At 47.1% G+C, this 24,594-nt stretch overlaps 1 protein-coding gene across 1 annotated transcript in view; it reads right to left on the reverse strand.

The window, feature by feature from the left end:
• Window positions 1-24,594, reverse strand: part of MYO18B (myosin XVIIIB) — a 258,709-nt gene that overhangs the window by 204,145 nt on the left and 29,970 nt on the right. The window contains exons 6-13 of the mRNA XM_081892930.1: window positions 24,141-24,207; window positions 23,128-23,240; window positions 22,251-22,427; window positions 17,686-17,884; window positions 17,262-17,404; window positions 16,900-17,000; window positions 12,085-12,148; window positions 1,080-1,224 (exon numbers count right to left, since the gene is read on the reverse strand). Of these exons, the coding sequence (XP_081749056.1) occupies window positions 1,080-1,224; window positions 12,085-12,148; window positions 16,900-17,000; window positions 17,262-17,404; window positions 17,686-17,884; window positions 22,251-22,427; window positions 23,128-23,240; window positions 24,141-24,207 (1,009 nt within the window). The remainder of the gene's footprint in view (window positions 1-1,079; window positions 1,225-12,084; window positions 12,149-16,899; window positions 17,001-17,261; window positions 17,405-17,685; window positions 17,885-22,250; window positions 22,428-23,127; window positions 23,241-24,140; window positions 24,208-24,594) is intronic.

A 24,594-nucleotide genomic window follows, 5' to 3' on the forward strand; every position in this document is an offset into this window, starting at 1 on the left:
CGCTCCCCCCGTCCCCTCTTCCTCCACAGGTGCATAGGCAGCACATGACTCTGCCTCTGGAACATGAATACACTTTCATGATCCTTGTATGATTTTGCTATCCTCTTGGACTACTGTTGTGCTGAATATTTAGCCCACATTTTAATTTTAAGGGAGCCAAGGGGTGGCTGTGAGAGTCCCTTCTCTCATTCTAAAATTATCACCCCAGGGATTTGCATTCTGCAGCTTTCCTAGGCAACCACTCTTCAAAGCCCAGGGAAAGGCACAATAAGGGAACTCCTACTAGGAGGCATATTCAGATCAGGAAGTGTGAGCAGCCCGGGAGGCTGAGGGGTGTTGAGGAAATCATAGCATTGTAAAGTTGGAAGGGCCTCCCCAAGGGTCATCTAGTCCAACCCCCTGCAATGCAGGAATCTCAACTGAAGTATCTATGCCAGATGGCCATCAACCTCTGTTTAAAAGCCTCCAAGGAGTCTGTTCCACTGTTAAATGGCTCTTATCTTCAGAACATTCTTCCCAGTTTAATCAGAATGTCTTCTTTTGTTATTTGAATCTGTTGGTTCGGGTACCACTCTCTGGAGCAGCAAAAACAGGCTTGTTTCCATGAGGCAGCCCTTTACAATTCTATGGTTCTATGTAAGATAGCAAGTGGCTTAACATTTTGCCAACTCTGCGGTGGGTGGCACACTCTGCTTGCTGGCTCAGACAGAACACATATTGGAGGGTCTTGCACTTTCTCTGGCTCTCCTCCCACTCCAGGGATCTCTAAGAGCAGGCCTTGTGCAAGACCAGCATTATATGAAAACAGCAGCCTCTCAAGCAGAGAGGCTGAACTGAGATCCATTGACTTTCTGTAATGCTCCTAGAAGGATAGGCTAAAAGGGGAATTCAGACAAATGAGCCCAGGCAGATGGCTTGATTTTCTGAAATGCTGCACCATGCAGCCTGCAAAGCAGAGATGAGAGACAGGGACATCTCCATCATCTCCTTTCTCAGGCTGCAGCAGATGGATCCAGCACAGCAGTCTCCTTGTAGAACCACCCAGCCCAAATGCCACCTTTGCCAGCCGTTGGTCTTACCTTTGCAAGCCCCTGCAGCACCCAGGTGGTAGATGGCGGCCAAAACTCGCCAGATGGCCTTCTGCTCCTCCACCACAATTCCCAGGATCTCCATGGCAGCCTGGAGCTGAGCAAATGCAGCTGAGGCCTTCTGCTTCTCTTCAGCCTGCAAGGAGAGAAAGGAACAGCCAGGTCTATGGCATGAGGGCATGCCAGAGATACCAAGGTGCCTTCAGAAAGAATGGCAGCATACAAAGCACCCTTAAAAAGAACCCGACAGGGCCAGAACCTCTCCAAAATACATCACCTACATTGATTATTCTTAAACCAGCACGTGAACATAGGAAACTAAGAAAAACCTGCTGGGCCAGGCCAATGACCCATCTAATTCAGGATCCTGCTCCCACAGTGAATGCCCCAAAGGGAAACCCATAAGCAGGACCCAAGCTCAAGAGCCCTCTCCTCCCCTCCTGCAGCTTCCAGCCCCAGGTTGGCGAAGGTTCCAGTAGAAGGAACCCCCAAGCTACAGAACTGAATGAGAGATAGTTCCTAGGTTACTTCCCTTGTAAGGATGGTAGAATCTTTCAGTTTCAGTTTCTTAAGTCACAGGCAAAAATACACCATAAATAAGACATTGTGGGGGCCAGGCTTCTGCTGAGGGGGAGCAGAACCTCAGATAATGGAGTACTTTCAATGCTTTTCAATAATATTTGTGGATCTGCCCCTCCTTGGCTATACCCATGTCTTAAGTTTAGCTCTCCTCATTTCCATGTCCCCTTAAAAATATTTTGCCACATTCCCACATCAGTTTGCAATTAAAAGAAAATATCACCAGCATTTTTAGTGCACATTTTTCATAACATGCACATAGTTTGTATGTATAACTTGCCTAATGTATTTTTGTAAAACAATTTAAATTAATGTAATACATTTCTGTATGTTATTTCCCTAATACATGCATTTCTGGACACATGGCTTGACTGGAGGACAACCTTGCAAAATTCAGCAAGTGTGGATTTCAAACAATGGCTGCACTTCAGTACTCATTTTGTTTTGGGAAGTGCAAATTAAGTAGGTTTGCCTTTAAATGCAAATTGAATCACATTTCTCCTCCATCCCTAGTCCCTTGTTGTGTTTGAGTGTGATCAACAGACAGAATTCAAAACAAAAAAAATTCCTTCCAGTAGCACCTTAAAGACCAACTAAGTTAGTTCTTGGTATGAGCTTTCGTGTGCATGCACACTTCTTCAGATACACACAACGGCTACCTATCTGTAACTTAAGACAGAATTCAGTATGGCTGGGCTAAGCAGTTGGGAGGAGGTGCAATTCCTTATTCCTCCTCCCAATAAAAATATTACAAGTGGCAAGACTACCGGTATTTGGGGAGACAAAATATTCTCATTACTAAATACGCTAGCTTTGTGTTCTCCTGGGGAGGTGGTGGTGGTGTCAAAGGCTGCCCCTATCAGGAGCAACCATGACTCTTCTGCACATGGTTGTGTGGAGGCAAACATGACCCCTCCAAGGCACCTAAAATATATGGGTCTCCTCTTTTGCCTTATCCACTTTTCTGAGGAAAGGCTTTTACAAAGGGGGAGCCATTAAGATTCCAAACAGAAAACTGGATAAAATAAAGGAACCAGTGAGCTAAAACCTGGCATCATTCATACAAGAGAAAAGATTTGTGCATTTTCAGAAGATGTGCATAAAAGTTGAAAACCTGGAGGCAGAGATGACCCTACTTCAGAGCAGTAGATGGAAGTAGGGCTTCCATTTGATGAGCACCTACAGCTCTTGACCACAGACAAAGTTGCTGAAAGAGCACAGGGTGGTTAATCCCGCCATGTCTCTCCCACACTGGACATGACTGGGGTCATTCCCCAGCACTGGGCAGCTTTTTCTAATTTCAGGAAAGGTTCTCCGTTGCATCTCTGCATGATTGATTGTTGTTGAATTCCGTACTTCCAAGCAGTCTCTGCTAGGATTATTAATTCTAACTCTGGCAATTCTCTGTGTTGTGATTACTGACTCAGATACATGGCCAGAATCACCAGTCCTCCTCCAGTGAGGTTGCCTGACGCCTCTCTGTATGTCATAGCTCTGTGCTTCTTTCTACCCATTCAGAATGGATGAGTGACCGACAGGTGAGTGACTCTGGCAGTCACAGGTGAGTGACAGAAACCCAAGGAAGGCACTTCTCCAAGGCTGAGTAATTCCTACTTAAATGTATTTGAAAAGTAAACCTTTTCAATAGTGTTTCCAGTTCTAATTAAGCCATGCTCTTGGCTACCAAACATTTGAGACTTGAGATCTTGAAGCTTTCAAAGGGGAGTGTGTTTGGCTCAAAGCAACTTTCTGAAACACTACAGCTGGAATAGACAGAAGGGCTGAGCATCCGCTGAGGATGGCAGAAAATCCCATTAACCAGCAAGTCCCAGAACTCTTTCAGACATCTAAGGGCCCCTCCCCATTCAACTTCCAACAGACAGCATGTGTCACCAGATCAGAGAACACACAGCAAAGCTCCAATCTGTCACAGTCCTCCTCAGTGCTTCCTTGGAGTAGAGCCTCTGGCTGTGAGGCAGACCATTTCATTGGGAATCCTGTTTTGCTAAGGTTTTTTTTGATTGTGTGTGTGTGTTTTGAGCCGTTTTTTGAAGTGTTGCTTTTAAAGCAGGGTGAAAACAATCACTTGAGAGGATTGTTCTGATCATGAAACAAACTTCAGAACATGGTTTGAAAAGAAGCATGATTCCTGGCTTGGCACTCACTCCAGCTACTTTCAGTGACACACCTGTTTTGTTTTGGGGGTTGAGAGCATTGCCTGCTGAAAGACCCGATGCCTCACTCCTCCAGATTTGCAGGTTAGTTGGCTGTGTGCCTTTGGCAGTAGAGGCATAGACACAAGCAGCAAGGCTCCTCTCTAAATCTCTGCCACTGGGTGGCTTCCAAGGAATAATAATGTAAGAACCAAAGAATAGTCTGCTGGAACAGGCCCACCTGCTAGAACATGGCCCACCTAGTCCAGCATCCTGTTCTCACAGTGGCCAACCAGATGACAATGGGAAACCCACAAGCATGGCTGCTTCTGACTGTGAAGGCAGAGCAAGGCCCTCTCCTCCATAAATTTGTTGAATCCACTTTTAAAGCCATCCAAATTGGTGGCCATGTCCCATCACTGCCTCCTGTGGAAACTTCAGTTGGGGTGGGGGTCAGGACAGTATGTGGGAAAGGGAGACCTACAATAGCTGGGAGTGCTCACCCCTTCCCCCATCTTCCCTGCCTGCCTAAGAGAGCCACTGTAACCCTCTTCATGTGTCCTTGTAGTTTGCCTTCCATTCTTGCGCATTTCTCTACAGCCAAGCAAGGAAAAGTGCAAGGACACAGCCTTTCAGTGGGATTCTTCATGCAGTGGTGCTTAGAGTCTGCCTCCCCCACTGCAGTGTCCCTCCAGACACACAAAATCCTCCACTCAGTGTTTCTGCACAAGTCAGCAGAATGAATCGGGCTCTGTTGGAAAGTGCTAACAGCACAAGTTCAAGGTGGGTCGCCCAGCCCAGACACACAGAGGGTGTTGACAGCAGCAGACTCAATGATAACAGAAAAAAAACTGAAGGAGTCCTGGCACAAGCCAGTCATTTCACTCAGCAGGGAAGCTCAAAGCAGCTCTGGCATAAATGGGATGCAGATTGGAGCCTACATTGGCCAAAGTGCATATTTGCATCACTAATCTCTCACCTTCCCTATTTCTTCCCTGTGAACAATCAGATGCTGACATCAAATGTGCCAGGGCGACAATTAAAATCTTCACATGTGAAAAAACAAACCAGATGTCAGGAACCAGACTGAAGGGTATTGCTCTGAGGAAGAATGGTGTGAGCCCCCTCTCCCTCTGCGCAAGGGCCTAATCCTGAAGCTCCTCTGGAGCAGGAGGATAGTATCGACCTAGAGCAATGGTTCATGGAAGGACACAGTGACAGTTGGACGGAGCTGGGAGAAGAGCAACCAAGGGGAGAGGAACGGGAAGAGAGAGAGCTGTTTGAATCTCCCTTACTAGAAAGTGTGCTTCCCATGAGCCCGAGAGCCAGGGCACCAGATAGGGCAGCCTCTCAGAAGGCTCAGTGGTGAAGGGATCACATGGTGAGGAGACAGGAAGATGGAAGTAACTAGAGGGAAGTGGGAGAAACTTAATTGAGAGCAACTGCACAATAAGAATGGACGCTATGTTTGTGCTGTGTTCAATAAACCTCTCTACTGTGGCAAAAGACTGTTTTCGCTTCATGCTGTTATCCACAGAGAGGGGGAAGGTAAGCCTCGCCTGGCAGCCTGACACCAACTGAAACTTGAATTCTCCAAATCTGCAACTGACACTGGCCTGTTCAGACATAGAATCACAGAACTGGAGAGTTGGAAGGGAGCCCCAAGGGTCCTCTAGTGCAACCCCCTGCAATGCAGGAATCTCAGCTAAAGCATCCATGACAGATGACCATCCAACCTCTATTTAAAAACCTCCAAGGAAGAAGAGTCCACTACCTGCCAAGGAAGAACATTCCAGTGTTGAACAGCTCTTCTGTCAGAAAGTTCTTCCTGATGTTTAGTCAGGATCTCCTTCCTTGTATCTTGAAGCCATTGGTTTGAGTCCTACCCTCCAGAGTAGGAGAAAACAAGCTTGCTCCATCTTCCATGAGACAGCCCTTGAGATATTTGAAGATGGCTATGAAATCTCTGTCTCCTCTTTTCTAGGCTAAGAATACCTAGCTCCTTCAACCGTTCCTCATAAGGCTTGGTTTCCAGACCCTTAATCATCTCTATGGAGGCGCAGCTATAACAAAGGCGGCATTTTTTCATCTCCGCCAAGCTAAGCAGTTGGCCCCTTATCTCTCTCGCCCTGACCTAGCCACTGTGATCCATGCGACGGTCACCTCCAGACTGGATTATTGTAACTCGCTCTACATGGGGCTGCCCTTGAGACTGACCCAGAAACTCCAGCGGGTGCAGAATGCCGCGGCGAGACTCCTTATGGGGTCTTCGCTGCGAGATCATATTCATTCAGTACTATACCAGCTGCACTGGCTCCCGGTGGAGTACAGGGTCAGGTTTAAGGTGCTGGTTTTAACCTTTAAAGCCCTATACGGCCTAGGACCCTCGTACCTACGGGACCGCCTCTCCTGGTATGCCCCACAGAGAAACCTACGGTCTGCAAATAATAACATCCTCAAGGTCCCAGGCCTCAGAGAGGTTAGGCTGGCCTCAACTAGAGCCAGGGCCTTCTCGGCTGCGGCTCCAATCTGGTGGAACGCTCTGTCACAAGAGACTAGGGCCCTGCGGGACCTGACATCTTTCCGCAGGGCCTGCAAGACAGAGTTGTTCCACCAGGCCTTTGGTCAGGGCACAGCCTGACTCCCTCCTCTGGCAACCTGCACAGAATTTTGCTTAATCGGTTGCCATCAATTTGATTTTAATTATTTTTTATAATGAAATATTTTTAGAATGTGTGATTATTTGACTGTTTGATTATTTGATTGTTGTTAGCCGCCCTGAGCCCAGCTTCGGCTGGGGAGGGCGGGATATAAATAAAAAAATTATTATTATTGGTTGCCCGCCTCTGCACACTTTCCAGCTTGTCAATGTCCTTCTTAAATTGTGGTGCCCAGAACTGGACACAGTATTCCAGGTGTGGTCTCACCAAGGCAGAATAGAGTGGGACTATTACTTCCCTTGATTGGGACACTCTACTGTTGATGCAGCCTACGATGACATTAGCTTTCTTTCTTTTTTGCAGCTGCATCACACTGTTGACTCATGTTAAGTTCCTTTCACATTTACTGCTAGTAAGCCAGGTGACCCCCATTTATGCATCTGGTTCTTCCTGCCTAAGTGGAGAACCTTACATTTGTCCCTATTGAAATTCATTTTGTTAGTCTGGGCCCCGTTCTCCAATCTGTTAAGGTCATTTTGAATCCCAGTTCTTTCTTCTGCGGCATTAGTCACCCCTCTCAGGGGATGCTCATCAAATGTGCAATCTGCACATTTGATGAGCATCCCCTCAATTCCTTCATCCAAGTCATTTATAAAGACATTGAACAACAGTCCCAAGACAGAACCCTGTAGCACCCAACTTGTAACATTTTTCCAGGATGAAGAGGAACTATTAACGAGTTCTCTTTGGGTTAGGTCAGTACTGGTGTACAGAGGGGGGCGGGGGGAGCGCATCGCACCAGGTACCATTTGGGCCACATGCCATGCAACCTCGGGACGTGCGCCAGCCACGCCCCCGCCTGTTCTCCAGTCCGGGGGTTGCAACATGTTGCTCCGCCACTGACTGTGGGTGAGGACCAGGTCCAAGATAGATGATTCCCTTGTTGCTTCTTCCAACTTCTGGGAAATGAAATTGTCAGCTAGATAATGGAGGAATATGTTGGACCTTACATGAAACCCATCTGCAATCCATTTTTCCCAAGCTCACAAACTTCAAATGCAGAAAACAACACCTTAATTTTTTTCAGACCTGGAACCCACACTTATTTCTTTATAAGAATATTTTTAAACTACCAACTCATTTTTAGAAATTTATGTGCTGTAGCTTTCATTCAAACATGAATTTGTGGACTCTCCTCTTAGCTGGTCCCAGGACAGTTGTTGTGAGCCACCTAATGTCAGCTCTGGCTGCAGACCCACCCACTGAAGATCCAAGCTTTGGCCCAAGTGTTCTGGAATAGAATTCCCATCAGCCCCAGCATCATATGGCCATGCTGATAGGGGCAGATGAGAGCTGAAGTCGAAAACATCTGGAGGGCAACAGTTGTAGTGGGAGGATGCTACTGTTCACCTTCCCATTAGGAAGCACCATAGCTCCGTGACCGAGTATCTGCATTGCAAACAGAAGCTCCCAGGTTCAATGCCCAGCATCTCCAGGTAGGGTGGGAGAGAATCTTGCCTGAAACCTTAGAACAGGGATCCCCAAACTACAGCCCGCAGGCTGGATGTGTCCCGCCACGGTCCTGGATCCGGCCTGCCCGAGGTCAGGAGAGGAAGATGCCCAGAGTTGCTGGAGGACGGATGCTTGCAGGGAAGTTCGCCAGCCTCGGCCGCAGGTTTGGCTTGCCTTCCGCTGTGCATGGGGGCATGAAAGGCCTGCACATAGAGGGAGATCCATGTGTAGGCTGGGTTGTAGGGACGAACATTGGTGATATTGACCATCTCATTAGCCAAAAGCAGGCCCATACTTCCCATTGAAATACTTATAAGTTTATGTTGATTAAAACTGTTCTTCATTTCAAATATTATTATTAATAATAATAATTATTTATTTATTTATTTATTTATACCCCGCCCTCCCCAGCCAAGGCCGGGCTCAGAGCGGCTTACAAGCAATAATAAAAATAAGATGAATGATTACAACTTAAAAATAAAATAAAATACAAGATTAAAATAATGGAACATTAAAATATTAAAATGTAGCCTCATCGCAGGAGGAGAAGGAAAAGAAAGAAGAAGAAAAAAGAGAGGGAGGGAATCAAATTGGCTCTAAGCCAAAGGCCAGGTGGAACAACTCTGTCTTACAGGCCCTGCGGAAAGAAATCAGATCCTGCAGTGCCCTGGTCTCATGAGGCAGAGCGTTCCACCAGGCTGGAGCCAGAGATACAAAATACAATACAATACAATACAAAATATTGTATTGTTTTTCCTGTTTTTTGTGCACTACAAATAAAATATGTGCAGTGTGCATAGGAATTTGTTCATATTTTTTTCAAACTATAGTCCAGCCCTGAGGGACAGTGAGCCAGCCCCCTGTTTAAAAAGTTTGGGGACCCCTGCCTTAGAGAGCTGCTAGAGCTGCTGCCAGTCAGTGTAGACAATACTGAGCTTGGTGGACCAATGGTCTGACTTCTGAGAAATGCAGTGCAAAGCTAAGTGTGGGTGAGCCCTCCATGTAAGGCTGCTTCCAATGTTCCCTTCCCTAAATTGCTGGCACCATTTCCAGGACCTGGAGAGGAAATGGGTATTTCTCCATATGTTCCAACCATCATCTTCTGCTGACTGGGGAGCAGGATTTCATTCTGTAGATTCAGCACATTCACACGCAAAAGTAAGTACATTTAAGTGCATGGAAATGCATGCCCATTTGCTTCTATGCTTACATAGCATAGAATACTGCTCCCGAACAGGCCTGGCTTATATAACGAAAGAGCCGGACAGAACACAGCACACTAGAGAAAGGAGTGCTCTGGACCAAATCCAATCCAGGATTTAAAAATATCCCTCTTTCTTCACCTTCTGAGGATGGCAGTGGCGACCGCCTAGGCTTTGTCTACAAGGTGGGAGCCAATATTACAGTGGGCAGGGGGGTGGGATTTCCCATTTGCACGCAGAAGTTTCCCCCTAGAAGGGTCTGTAGTTTATGGGGGCCTCTCAATTCGTAGGTGTCATAAATGAGCCAGCCCTCAAGGGAAGTTTGCAGCTCCTAGTGAAGAAAGGAACCAGGAAGAGTGAGGGTTAATTGCAAGACAGGAGGATTATAGCCCATAGCGAACTCTCCCTCCCTTAGGAATGCCAACTGATAGCATTTCGGAAAGTTGGCAGCAGTGCCAGTGTGCCAGTGAAGGATAAAATGCAGGAGCTAGAAACGGAAGCAGCTCAGAGAGTGGGAAAGACCACGGAAGTATACTCTCAGAGAATGAGGAAGGGGTGGGAGCTGCCCACCTTAGCCCATGGTCTAGGCATATGGGGGGGTCTTCAAGACAGAATACGTCACAAGAGGAAGTTAAGCTGTTTCTGGTCTCACCGGAAACACCCTCCTTAGAAGGGACATCTTTGATTTATGAACGGACGGCTGTGATCACCACTCCGGTGAACTTTGTTTTTGCAATAAATCTTTTTTTAAAAAAAATTAACTACACTCGTTTGTTATCAAGACTCCCTGACAGTGGGGCTGCTGAAGGGACAAGACTTCTGTCAGAATCCTTGGAGAGTCCCTGACTGTGACAAATACAGGATAGAATAGAAAACAATGACCATCCTACAGCCCTACTTTTGAGGCAAGATTGACGGCAAGAGGTGAGAGGGCTTTTTCCACGGTGGTGCCCTGCCTATGGAACTCCCGGCCTCAGCTATTGTATACCCTTGACCGAAGAACGGTACACTCCTTCTATATGGGATGGTTGTCTGAAAATGATCTACAGATGGTACATGACCCCAGTCAAGCTCGCGAAGATTTATCATTTGCCCAATAACAAATGCTGGAAATGTAATGAGACCGAAGGTACCTTCTTTCACCTTTGGTGGACCTGCCCAAAGATTAAGACCTTCTGGGAAATGATCTATAATGAAATTAAGAAAGTACTTAAATGTACTTTTCATAAGAAACCAGAGGCTTTTCTTTTGGGCATGGTTGGCCAACTGGTGCCAAGGAGGGATAAGATCTTTTTTATGTACGCCACAACGGCAGCAAGGATTCTTCTAGCAAAGTATTGGAAGACACAAGAGCTACCCACGCTGGAAGAATGGCAGGCGAAAGTGATTGACTATATGGGACTGGCAGAAATGACCGGCAGAATCCGCGACCAAGAGAAAGAGACTGTGGAGGAGGACTGGAAGAAATTTAAAGCATATCTTAAAAATTGCTATAAATTTGAGGAATGTTAAAGTGTTAAGGGAGAGGAAGATGTATAATTACAGCTATACTTATCTTTTTTCTTTCTTTCTTTTTTGATTTAAAGTGAAATTGAAATGAGATTAAGTTAAATTTTGATTGATTAAAAGGGTTGCTGAAAAACTGGAAAACTAGGATGCAAAAAGGGGAAGGTATGGGGAAGTCTGAGAAAAGAGGCTCATGAAAATGAGGTTAAGAAAGCAAAATGTATGTTTTGTCTGTGTTTGTTGTTGTGTGTTTTGTTTGGTGTGGTTTTGTTGTAAAATTGGAAAATTAATAAAAATTATATATATATATATATATATGGGATGGTTGTCCTCTTCCACCGAGCGTGCAGCTTCGGGAGGGACACACATGGAGCGGTGAGGGAGGAAGGGGACACCCGCCTAGCCAGCCAGATCAGCCGAATCAACTCCCGGCCTCAGGAGGTCAGGTCATCTTACTTTTTTTTTTTTGCATCACACATGCAATTGGGGAGAACAAAATCCTTTCTAACTAAATAAAACCTGAACCTGTAGAAGCCAGCTACTTGGATCCAAGCATTTGGTCTTCCACCAACAGAAAGAGGGATGCCACTGGCTGGGAGTGGGAACATTGGAAGCCGCCTTATATGAAGTGAGCCCCTTGACTGGCAGCAACACCTCTCCAGGGTATGCATAGGTGTGTACACTCCAGGTTTCTTGGGTAACCAGCCCATAAACAGATGCATTTGACAATGCATATAACTGTATGAATAGGCACATCAAATTATGCTGCAAAGATATCATGCAGGATTTGATTCTAGGAAGGACCAGGCACTTCAGGGCCCATGAGCAAAGGCCTGGGACTCTAGCTACCCACTGACAAAGCCCCTGGACCCAGCTGACCAGGGATCAAATCCTGATTCAGCCATGAAGCTCACTAGGTATCCTTGGACCAGTCACCGCCTCTCAGCCTAGCTTACCTCACAGGGTGGCTGTTGTGAGGATAAAATGGGGGGACCATGTATGCCATCTTGAGTTACTTGGAGCAACAAGTGGAATATAAATGCAATAAACAAACAAATAATTATATGCCTTGAGCCAGTCCTGGCTGGTACTATTCCCCCAAGCACATTGTTCTTTCCCATCCTACCCCACCACCGGTCCTGCCCTCCTTTCTCTCCCATAATCCTCATCCCTTTTTCATTAGAAACGCTAACCAGCATGCCTCACTTTTTGCATCAAACACAGGCAATACAACAAAGGAGTTCTACCCCCCCAAAGGAAAGCAAGTTCCTTGGGGCAGAGACCTGGTCTCAATGCTACTGAAACTAACCTCCATACTTTGTGCTCAAGGATTCATATAGCAACGGGGTGGGGAGGAGGAAGGAGGAGGAAGGAAGATGCCTACCTTCTGACACGGTCTGATGCCAAAGGTGCTGTTCTCCGCCATCTGATGCAAATGCAGCATAGTCCTAGTTGCGGGGAAAACACACGCACATTAAAAAATAAATCCCTCACATCAGATGCAGCCGCCTAAAGAGTAATAAAAAAACAAACAAAACCTGGCTGCTTGGTCAGATCAAAGACCTCTCGAGTCCAGCACCCCATTCCCAGCAGTGGTCAATTTTGGGAAACCCACAAGCAGGACAGGAGTAGCTGGTGCTTCCGAGGTGGAGAACTGATCCCAGATGGAGAGACAAATCAAGGCAGATCATCCATTGACCTCAAACTTTGGGCATGGTTGTTGTTGTTGTTGTAATATTTATTTCCCCACCTTTTCCCCAGACTGAGACTCAAGGCAGCTTACACAAACTATAACAACACAGATAAATAAAGCCAAGAGTGTTACTTTTAGGCAAAGAGGATAGCTCTATCCAACAGAGGTTTCTCTCTTTGGGTCTATTCGCCAGTGATTTCCGCTGATCTCTCAAACGTCATTTACTCCAAGAGCAAAGGAGAAACCTCCGAGAATGGAATGCATGGCACTGCCCCTGACTGAGTCATTGTGACCCATATAACTGAAAATGGCACTTGGGTATAAGAGCACTGGATTCAAGTCCCATGGCGGCCATGGCATTATCCTGGGGGGCTCAGTTCTGCCCTTTGTAAAATGGGCACACAAAGTTGACCTTCCTCCCAGAGTTTCTTAAGGGAACACGAATTAAATGATAATGGGTGGTCTGCTCCTGCATAGTGTTCAAGGAAGAGAAGAACAATTTCATTTGCTTTGTTCCTCTGTTGAACCTTTGACTCTGCCTTCCATTCCTCCTGAATTCAGATTTAACTAGAAGTATTTTGGAAAATCAATTCCAGAACCAGAGCATGCATCATCTTGCACAGCTCCAGTTCATTTGCATAAGAACAGAAGAAGAGTCTGGGCTTGGTATTTGAAGCTGCAGCTCAGAATCTGTCCTCACACACAAGGCGCGTGAGGCTGCACAGGAAGGAGACAGAGCCCAGCCACAAGGCCAAGTGAGGCAGAGAGCATTCAGAACAAGGGGTCCTGCTCAGCCAACTAAAAACATAAGAACATATGAAGGCTCCTGCTGGATCAGGCCAATGGGGGCTCATTTAGTCCAGCATCCTGTTGTCACACTCACCACCCAAGATGCCTGTGGGGAACCAGCAAGCAGGACCCAAGCACAAGAACCCTCTCCCTTACTGTGGTTTCCAGCACCTGCTATTCAGAAGTATAACTGCCCCTGACTGTGGCTAGTAGCCTTTGAGTAGCTTTATCCTTGGTGAATTTGTCTGAGGGTGGATCTACTCACGGGGGGGGGGGGGAGCTATAAGTCAGAAATTAAATCATTATTTTTAAAAAAGAAAAAAACTACTATGAAAAATTGCATAGATTTTTTTTGCTCTCTGGTGCCATCTGGTATTGCATGTTTATAATGCATTCAAAACATTTTTTTTTACAAATGTAGCTGAGTCCTTGATCTCTTTTAAAGCCATCTGAGTTGGTGCATCCTTCCCCTTCTCTGTGCTTCCTATGGAACATGTGTGAAATATGTGTGCATTAATAACTCACAAATAAAAGGCAGTCCAAAACTTTGCTCTATGGGAGGTCTAGAACTCCAACCCCATCCTAAAAAATAATCTCTATACAACTACATATGGTAACATTATTTTAAAAGGGAGCGGAGTCTTTTTATCAATGGGCAATGAACCCACTGATGGCCTAGAGCATGGGTAGGCAAACTAAGGCCTGGGGCCTGGATCCGGCCCAATTGCCTTCTAAATCTGGCCCACGGACAGTCTGGGAATCAGCATGTTTTACATGAGTAGAATGTGTCCTTTTATTTAAAATGCATTTCTGGAATATTTGTGGGGCCTGCGTGGTGTTTTTACGTGAGTAGAATGTGTGCTTTTATTTAAAATGCATCTCTGGGTTATTTGTGGGGCATAGGAATTCTTTCTTATTTTTTTTCAAAATATACTCCGGTACCCCACAAGGTCTGAGGGACAGTGGACTGGCCCCCTGGTGAAAAAGTCTGCTGACCCCTGGCCTAGAGGCAATGAGCAGGTGGATGGCACACACTCCAAAACCCAAAACGAACATGCAGTATGGAATGAATTAGCCCCACTCTGGAAGCCCATTCTACGATAGTTTTCTGGAAGTATCAGGAGGATCATCGTGTAGCTGGAGGAGGAGAGGGCAGAGACTAGAAAATGAATCCTTCTTCCATCATTGGGACCCCCTGGGGAACTCACCAAACCTGCTGCACCTGGAATTGGCTGTGGAGAGGGCAGCTGGCTGCTGAGTGGGACACACCTGTGGGCAGCAACCTGATGAGGGCTGCCCACCTTGCGCCTGCCCAGAAAAAGCATACATGGAGGGAGAGACTAGGTCGATGGCAGGAGCTTCTAGGAACCTTCTCCTCTGTGGGAGCTTTCCGGGGAACAGCTGTGAGTTAGTTTAGGCCCTGGGTGCAGGTGCCAGGGCAAGCTGAGCCCTGGGTGAGGCCGAGAGGGGTATTCCAGGAGCAGGAGGAATTAATATTGGCTTGCATGTATTTAGAATTTTTTGCTTTACTGTAACATTTTTATCTACATCTATGTATTCTTGTAAAGGGACGCGGGTGGCACTGTGATCTAAACCACAAAGCCTAGGGCTTGCCAATCAGGAGGTCAGCGGTTCAAATCCCCGCGACAGGGTGAGCTCCCGTTGCTCGGTCCCTGCTCCTGCCAACCTAGCAGTTCGAAAGCATGTCAAAGTGCAAGTAGATAAATAGGTACCACTCCGGCGGGAAGGTAAACGGCGTTTCCGTGCGTTGCTCTGGTTCGCCAGAAGCGGCTTAGTCATGCTGGCCACATGACCTGGAAGCTGTACGCCGGCTCCCTCGGCCAATAAAGCGAGATGAGCGCCGCAACCCCAGAGTCGTCCATGACTGGACCTAATGGTCAGGGCTCCCTTTACCTTTATTCTTGTAAAAGTAATTGTAGTTCAAGTTGTCTTTTGCTTTCCTTTTCTGTACACTACTTAGATATTTGTAGTAGGTTAGATATGGTAAGGTTGCCAGACGTCCCCATTTCCTGGAGACAGTCCCCAGATTTACAGCTTTCTCAGCATTCACATGTACATAGTGAACAATAAGTGTCCCCGGATTCATTGAAAAAAATCTGGTAAACTTATGATATGGTCTTTAAAAAATAAAATTATGCAGAAGATCGAACAGGTGTGCTTTCTCTGTCACTCCAGGAGCAGGGCAGGAGCAGAACTGCGGGGTGCAAATTGCAGCAAGGAAGCAGATTTTGGCAAAACGTTATGAAAAACACCCTAATGTCATTGGAAGGAGCTGCCTCAAGAGATCATAGGAAGTGCCCCTCCCCATTGTCCCCCAGCAACTTCTTGCCATTTGGGATTCTTTTTACACCTTAGAGAAAGGCTTTGGGCTACTTCAAATTAAACACAGCAGGAATCCAATGGTGCATAAACTAAGGAGTTAAAACAAAATGTATCTCCCTCCCTGAGTAACAACACATTTGTTTTGTTTACCAACTGCTGCTTTCAAATCCTAGTCATCAGACAATGGATTGTGTATGTGTCACTGGAACTACGTGTCCAGATCTTACACTGGGAACAATAACTGCCTCTCCTCTTCCTGGGCAGAGTAAAGTAAGATAGCTGGCCTCCAAAAGAGATTGGCAGGATGCCACCAGGCCCTGCTTGCGTCTCATTACCTGCTTCAGGTAGCAAAATGATGGTGAGCCTAGGCCAGTCCTGGGAGGGTTTCCTCAGTCATATTGTGCCCTCTACAGGTGAAATAAGGTTCCTTCATAATCAGACCAATCCTTTGCCTACATCAACTATGGATTGACAAATTTGTCGATTTGGGGTTTGCCACTTTTCCTGTCTTAAATTCAGTTTGCCACACTTCCAAATCAGTTTGCAATTCAATTATTTTTAAAGCCTCTCACAGAAATTTGACAGCATTGAAGAGCACGGTTCTCTTTATGCAGTGCATAGTTAAACTATGGAACTCCCTCCCACAGGAGGCAGCGATGGCCACCAACATGCATGGCTTTAAAGGGTGATGAGAAGGGCAGAAAGCTATTGTCAGCTATTCCCCACAAGTGACACCTCTGTAGAACAGGGGAGGCTGGCATATACCATTGGTTCATCTAGCTCAGGACTCTCTACACGGACTGGCAGAGGCTCTTTCAGACAGGGGTCTTTCCCTACTGATCTGTCTGGAGATTGAACCCAGAACCTTGTGTGTGCAAAGCTTGTGTTCTGCCACTGAGCTATGGCCACAGAGGCAGCCTTCCTCTGCGGATTAGAAGTTGGGGGCAACCCTCCCCACTGCCTGCATTTTCTTCATCCATTCTGGTTGGGTCCTGTTAGAAGGGGGATAGTGGACTAGATGGACCCTTGGCTTTGATTCAACAAGGAGATCTTTATGTACCTTCTGAAACTGAATCTTCCATGCTTAGAATTCTATCACTGAATCCAAGTTGCTGAGGAGCAACAGCAGGTCTTGCTTTGGGGCTTCCCTTTGGGGCATCTGGGTGACCATGGTGAGGATAGACTAGATGGGCATTTGGACTGCATCCAGCACAGCATCACTCACATTCTTAGTGCCCAAAATATCACAGTGTGAGCCACTTCAGGCATATCTGAATAGGGTGCAGGTGTCATTCCCACCACCTCCACTCCCATGGGATGCTCACCAGAGCATCAGACAGAGACCAGCCTCTCCCCCTTCCCTTTGAGCAATACCTCTGATCCAGATCCAGCCCTGCAAGCATCTGAGAAAAGACATTGAAGGTGCTCTCTCCCTCTGGCTGCTGCACCACACGGATCCTTTCCAGCAGCATTGTCTGGGCAGAGAAAAGAGAGAGAATGCCAGCATCCATCCCACTGCTTGCCACCACTCAGAGGATGCCACTCAATGGTGGTGGTGCAATTGACTTTAAAGCTTTCCTTGGTCTACTCTAGAGTTCAGGAAGCAGACAGAGACCAAAGGAGAAGATCACAAACCTTCCACTCCTCAGCTTCCTTCTGCCATTGGTGTCCCCATCTCGTCAACACAGAGAGAGAGAGAGAGACACCACTTCCAAGGGAGGCAACAGATGCATTACCTGGAGATGAGCAGCTGTGATGTGGCCTGTGGCGCTGAAATCCAGTGCCATGACCATGGAGAAGCGGGTGGAGGCTTTGTTGTGGCTAGTCGTCACTGTCCCAAAGGCTCTCAGCACCCTGAACATGGCCTGGATTTTCTCCACTGCAAAAATCAAGCACTCACTGTCTGTTTTCTAAACAATTTCATCTCATCCCTCCCACCTCCAGCCTGCAGACCATCATGCAATTTCCCCCAAGGAAACACCCACCATGCCCTGCACGTGCCTTTCTTAGAAACCTCGTGCCCTCCAGGTGATGCTGGACCAAGCAGCTTAGTCTGCAAGGCCAGTGGTCAGGGATGATGGAGGCCCAGAGAAAGATGTCCTGCACATGGAGGCCCCTGCCTCCTTAGCCCATCACCTGCTGTCTCAAGCAAAGGCTTACGTGTGACTCGGTCGTCCATGCTCCCCACAGTGGCCACTAGGTATTCCAGGGTGTTCTGGCAGCAGGTGGTCTTGCCAGAATTGTTCCTGCCCAAGGGCATGATGGTCTGATCCTGCCGTTGCATAAGCATGCGCCAGTAGGCCCTCTGTGCCATGGAAAAAATGTGTGGGGACAGTCCATCCCGCTTGCCCTTGAATGCCTGGGAAAAGGTGAACAGAAGCAGTATGCCTGTGAGATCTTAGAAAAGACCCAGCACAGAACAAGTCATGCCTGACAAAACTAATTTCTTTTACAAGCTTGGTACACCATGGGAATGCTGTGGACATAATATATCTTGATTTGTAAGGTTTTTGACAAGGTTTCCTATGAAATTATTGCAAGGAAGCTGGTAAAATGTGGGCTGAATGAGGTAACTGATAGGTGCATCTGTAGCTGGTTGACTGACTGAACCTAAAGAGAGCCCATTAATGGTTCCTCATTATCCTGGGGAAATGTTACATGTAAGATGCCACAGTATTCTGTCCTGGGCCCTTTGTTGTTTAATGTCTTTAGAATTCCTTTATGGACAAAGGAATTGAGGAGATGTTCATCAAATTTGAGAGGGGAAGCTAATGCTGTAGAAGACAGATTGGAAAACTGGGCCCAAACTAATAAAATGAATTTCAACAGGAACAAATGTAAGGTTCTGCACTTAGGCAGGAAGAACCAGATGCATAAATATAAGATGGGGTCACCTGGCTTACTAGCAATAAATGTGAAAAGGAGCTTAACATGAGTCAACAGTGTGATGCAGCATCCAAAAAAAAAAAAGCTAATTCCATTGTAGGCTGCATCCACAAAAATATAGTGTCCAGGTCAAGGGAAGCAACAGTACTACTCTAGTCTGCCTTGGTGAGACCACACTTGGAATACTGTGTCCAGTTCTGGGCACCTCAATTTAAGAAGGATGTTGAGAAGCTAGAATATGTGCAGAGGAGGACAATAAAGAAGCTCAAGGGTTTGGAAACCAAGGGATTCAACTTTGGAAGAAGTTGGAAGAAGATTCCAACTAAACATCAGGAAGAACGGTCTGACAGTAAGAGCAGTTCAACCGTGAAATGGTCTCTCTCAAGAGGATGTGGACTCTTGCTTCGTTGGAGGCTTTTAAGCAGAGATTGGATGGCCATCTGTAATCATAGGCACCAACTCTAGGGGGCTGGGGTACCTTTCCTATCTCCCCCCCCCCCCATAATTTTCCTCTCGGAGTCCGGCCCCCTCAATACTTCTCCCACCCCACCTGTGCCCGCCACCACTGTGTGGCTTGGCATGCAGCAGCCAAGCAGAAGTGCACAGACAGGCAGGTGAGCCAGCAGAGATGGCTCCTCCCTATGGCGGGAACAGTGGCCCTCTCAGGGGCCACCCCCCAAAATACCGCGGTTGCAGCCAGAGTGCTGAGAATGTCTGGTCAGTGGGTGGTGGCAGAGGAAGTAGGAGCAGGAGATGTAAGAAGCAGTCCAGGTCCCATGGGCAAGAACTGAGATTCTTGCATGCTCTCGTCCTTGTCCTTCAGAGCAGGGAGTCAACTAGACCAGGAAGGGCCAAGTGGTGGCTCCAGATGCAGAGTCATTCCTTGAAGTAATCTTATTTGGGCCCTGATCCTTGGCAACACCATAAATTATAAATGAACGATGGTAAAACATTTCACTGTAGCTTTACAGATAAGGTGCTGGAGCAGGAGTTGTTTTGCAAGTGATATGAAATATGTACAATATATTCCATACCCTCCTAGATGAAAACAGGGACATTTCTCCCTCACTCCTAACTAACCATCCTAACCTCCCCATTCTGCCCCCCCACAGAGCATTTCCTATCAGAAGAAGAGCAAGTGCCACCACCACTATATCAGTGGGACACAGCACACCCCCTCTACCATCCTGAGAGAACCACTTAATCTATTTATTTTATTTTATTTGGTAGATTTACAAAAAGAAAAACACACACTAATAAAGAAATCTTAGAAAGGGCCAAGATTAGACACAGAAGCTCAAAGTATTTTTTTTTAAAAGGACTTTTTGCTCTCCGCTCCCGCTTTCTTCCCACCCTGCCCTCTCCCTGCTCCTCAGAGTCAGCGCATCAGGGCTGGGCATTGGCATCTGTGGCTTCTCCTCCTCTTTGCCTGCTATCCAGCGGCCAAGGGAGGAGGCAGGCAGCGGTGACCATGAAGAAGCAGAGAGAGGCAATATGGGATGCTCCCTCGCAGTGGTCACTGAGGCAGCACATCCTCCTCCCCAAGCTCAGCAGTGGTGGCACTGGCAAGGGAAACAGGGCCATTCCAAGATCAAATCAGAAGCTGGGATGGCTTTTGTAATTACAGGACTGTCCCTGGAAATGACGTTAGTATGATAATTGCAAAAAAAATGCCTAGTATGGATGTGGCCCAAAGCTGCATACACACTACACTTTTAAAGCACATTCAAAGCACATTCCACCCCTCCAGGAATTCTTCGGGACTGTTGTTTATTGAGGGCTGCTGGCAATTGTCTCTCGGGGGGGGGGGTGTTAAACTGCAGTGCCCAGAATTCTTTGAGGCAAAGAATGTGCTTTAAGGTGATAAGGGTAGAAAATCTGGTGCATCCCCGTCTAAGTGGATTACAGCAATACTTCAAACACCTTTGCTCTTCCTTTGATTCCCCCCACCCAAAAAATGGCAGATTGCAGATGAAGGGGAAGCATGTTTCTGTACTGAAAGAACTTTTAACAAAAACGTAGAAGTTCTTACAGGGGCTTTGCACTCCCCTAATCCCCACCTAAATTTCACAACAGAGAAAGTAGGCAACAGGCAAGTAGGCACTCTTTACAGTACCTATCCATGCAAAGTGATCCTAAATCTCTAGATAAGGAGGGCCTCACTAGTCCAGATTGAAATCCATCTTCCTGGTCGTTCTTCACACCACCTGATGACCACTGGTTGTGTTGCTGCCCAGATGGTGTTATAGGTTTGGGGGAGAGGTTTCCCCACTAAACCCTGGAAATTAATAAATGTTAGGATTTTGATTATTTGTAAAATACAAGGTGCAGAGGAATATTGAAGCAAAATGACCTCACCAGGCTAGGGCCCTGAAGAAACAATGGCCTGGTCTTTGCGGGCCATTGGGAATGCAAGAGAACTGTCCTTCCCTGTTGCCCTGAGGTTTGAATAGAGACTGGTGATTTGGAAGATCACAGCCTTTGGGATGGCTGAGAAAAGCCAGAAAGATCTTGGCTGGCTGGCTGGCTGAAGGCTGCCTGGGAGAGATTGCTTTGACTCCAGTGCTGCCCTGTTGTGGGGAACAAGCCCCTCTTGAGATGACCATGCTGTACTCCCTCAATGTAGATTAAAGGTGTCAATATGTGCAATTAATCCACATTTCTAAAGGCACAACAGTCTCTGCCACACCTTGATTCTCACTGGAACATGGGCCCTGGGTGAGGGTCTACAACCCTCTGGAATCTTGTCACAGCTTGGCAGAAATTGGAAGTAGCCTCCAACTTTTGCACCAATATTATCTAGCTTTTAAGACTCATTTTCTGCTGTATGGCAGTTGCCCAGGGTGGGCTATGCAATTATTTGTGTTGACCTCTCCTCGTCACCTGGGTGTAGAAGTCACATCCACTGCTCCTGCTCATCAGCGGCATACAGCCCCTGGCAGGTGGCTCCTGAAGAAATGCAGTCCACAGGCTGATAAAGGTTTCCTCACCCCAGTGCTAAGCAGTGAAAGAACATCCTCCGCCAAGCATCTCAGACAGCCCTCCTCATAAAAGCATCTGGAGATGCAAGGAGGAACGTTGTGGCTGTAGCAGCAAAAGCCACGAAAAAGTCACGTATGGTGCCATAAAGGTGCACAGAGTAAGAATAAAGCTGTCATTTAAGGTGCCACAAGCCCTTGGTTTTATTTACCACCAGTAGTACAGGGGTCTGGGGTCATAGGGGATCAAAGACTTGCTTTTATTTCTGCATCAGGGTCCCTTTCTCCAGCACCCTAGAGCCACCCAATCAACATGGAAGGGGAGCTTTTTGTCCATAGAGACAAAGTCTTCTCACCCTCTGTGCTGCTCAGAGTGATGAGTCAACCACTGAGGATGGGCTCCAAGGAGAAGGTGCAACAGAAGAACACCGAGGAGTTGTTCCATGTGCTCAAAAGCTAAGTGTTTAGAACACAGAAAACGTTTTCACGAGAATGGTGTGAAAGTTCTGTTACGTACAATGGAACTTGAAGAAAATGCAATTTAAGTCACTCTGAAAGGAGATAATGGAGCATTCCAAATGATTTGCCCATGTGCATGTCTGGAAAATAGCAGAGCTAGCTGAAAGGCAATGCATTGTTGCAATGCATCTCTAATTACTTTTATGATGGTGTAATTATAAGACTATTGTATAATCGTAGAAGGGGGCATGGCTATGACCACCATGAAGGGTCTCTGCACTTCTGAGTGTCATTACATCACTGGTTGCCACAGGAAAGGGCAGGTCTCCTCTGCCAGGCAATTATCCTAACTGGGTAGAGAGGTCCTTGTTAAGCGATGCCACCCCAGACTCAACCCCGTACCTTTATTGAACAAGTGGAAACAGAAGACGATGGTTTGATGGCGATCAGATCAGGACCACTGTGGGTGTAAAGCAGCTGAGACTGGTACCGGCGGCACAGAGTGTGGATGACGCTTGACTCATTCAGGCTGACTAGGGAGGCCAAGTCTTCGGCGTAGTCAAATTTTGAAGGATTGGTCTGGGGGATGAGTGTTATAAGAGCTCAACACAATGCTGCCTGCCAACCATGGTGAAAGTTTGCTCCCACTCCCTCCCCCACCCCCACAATCTTAGGAGGGGAGAGGATTCTTGTGCTCAGATTCTGCTTGAGGGCTTCTCATTGGGGCATCTGGCTGGCCACTGTGAGAACAGGAAGCTGGTCTAGAAGGGCCAGCAGACTCTTCTTATGCTCTTCTTTCTTTGTGGCAGAACCAGCCTGTTCCTCTGCCTGTATTCTTTCAGACCAGCTCCCCCTCTCCTACAGACTGCCTGGGCTTCATTCAAAACAGATGGCAAGGGTGGGTGGGTGGGTGGGAGGCAAACAACCTCTGCTCATCATTTGCATGGTGGAATGTGCCCTCAAACTGCCCTATCACAATGGGCAACAGGATAGCGTCCTCCACCACACACCTAAGGGCATGTTTAGGAAGAAGACTGCTTGGAGGCACCCAGCACCTCCCCATCACCTTACCCTGCTTCATAGCAGGGCTAGCCCTGAAATTCAGGGGCTGTAAGGAAAGCAAGGGCACTCCTGAGGAGAAAGCCTCCCCAGTCCAGAGGCAGCCCATATATCTGAAGTAGGCAAGGAAGGTGCCTCAGAACTAGACCAAGTAGGGATGGTTCGCTGCAGCCATGGGCTCTGCTGGAAGCTTGAGGAAGGGAGAGGCACAACAACTCACTCTCTGGACCTTTTCTTCATCCACCTCCATGATCGAGCCATCAGCTTCCACTCGGACTCGGACTGTCCCTGGAGGCAGCTCAGGAGTGCCCTCATCTGGCTTCAGTTCAGTAGCTGCCAAAGGGGGGGGGATGGAGTAGTGAGAGGGAAATGACTCTTCAAATACTTGAAGGCTCTTTGTTCTCTCCTCTTTGGCTTGGCAACAGATCAGTGGCAGTCCAAGGGCCTTTCTTGTAGACAGAAAGTCCTCAGGTTCAGTTCCCAGAGTCTTCAGGTTGGGCTGGAAATGCTCCTGCCTGACCTGGGAGAGCCACTGCTGCCAGCCTGCAAAGGCCAGCCTTCACCAACTCCATCAACTCCAACCAGCACACTGATGCTGGCTGGGGCTGATGGGAGTTATAGTTCAAGCTCTCTGGAAGACAGCAGGTTGCAGAAAGCTGGTGTAGACCCAGATAGACCAGCTGTTTGACCAGCTGTGTATAAGGCAGTCTCTCAACACAGGGGCTCCCAAGGCCCAGTGGTAGAGCATCTGCCTTTCATTGCATGCAGAAGTTCCTGCGTTCAATTTGCAATGGCATATCCAGGGAGGGCTGGGAGAGGCTCATGCCTGAAACCCTGGAGAGTCACTGCTGGTCACTGTACAGAATACTGAGCTAGATGGACCAAGGGTCTGACTTGGTATAAAGCAGCTTCCCATGCTCCTAAACTCTCCCCTCCTGCCATCCTCAGGTCGTGGATAATCTCACGCAACTCTACACATTCTGCACCCAGTGGGACCATTTCTGTAGCCATTCTTTCCTGTTCCTCCTTGGTCACACCTTTTCTGCCACCACTATCCCTTTAATTGAAGGAGAAGCCTCTGCTGTAATGCACCCCTATTCACACACATGATCATGTGCACTATTGTGATCTGGAGCACATGCACCACCAACAAAGAGCAGCTTCCCACCTTGACATTCTCACACCCTCGAAGCTACAAAGTGTAAAGCCTGGAGAAAACCACGGCCACCTTACCAAGAGTGAATCCATCTTTTTGTAACAGCCAAACTTTCTCTGTTTCATACCAGACATCATGGTACACCTGGGTGAAGGAAGGAAGAGTGAGGAAGGGGAATAATTGTGCACAATAGTTGTGGATCATTTTTGCTTTTCATCCAAATTCATTCATCTGTCTGGGATCTCCCACAGTCAAAGTTATTCCTTTCTGATTTGGTCCAAATGTTCAAAGCAATCTCAGATTTGAGATGGCTGAAGATTTGACATTCAGTGAAAGATTCTTTACTCAGTGAGGGAATGAATGAACCAAGGAGAGGAAACAAGTGGGATTTCCACTTTGAAAACCAGCATAGCTGAGACAGAACTCCAAATTCCAGGGAAGAAAAAATAGCCATGCAAGGAGAAGTTAGGAATCTTTGGGAGGCCTTGTCCAGGACACAGAGTGCTCTGCACTAGGTAAAACCACCAAGGG

The sequence above is a fragment of the Podarcis melisellensis genome (genome assembly GCF_964234715.1).
Source record: "Podarcis melisellensis genome assembly, chromosome: 16".
Lineage (NCBI taxonomy): Eukaryota > Metazoa > Chordata > Lepidosauria > Squamata > Lacertidae > Podarcis > Podarcis melisellensis.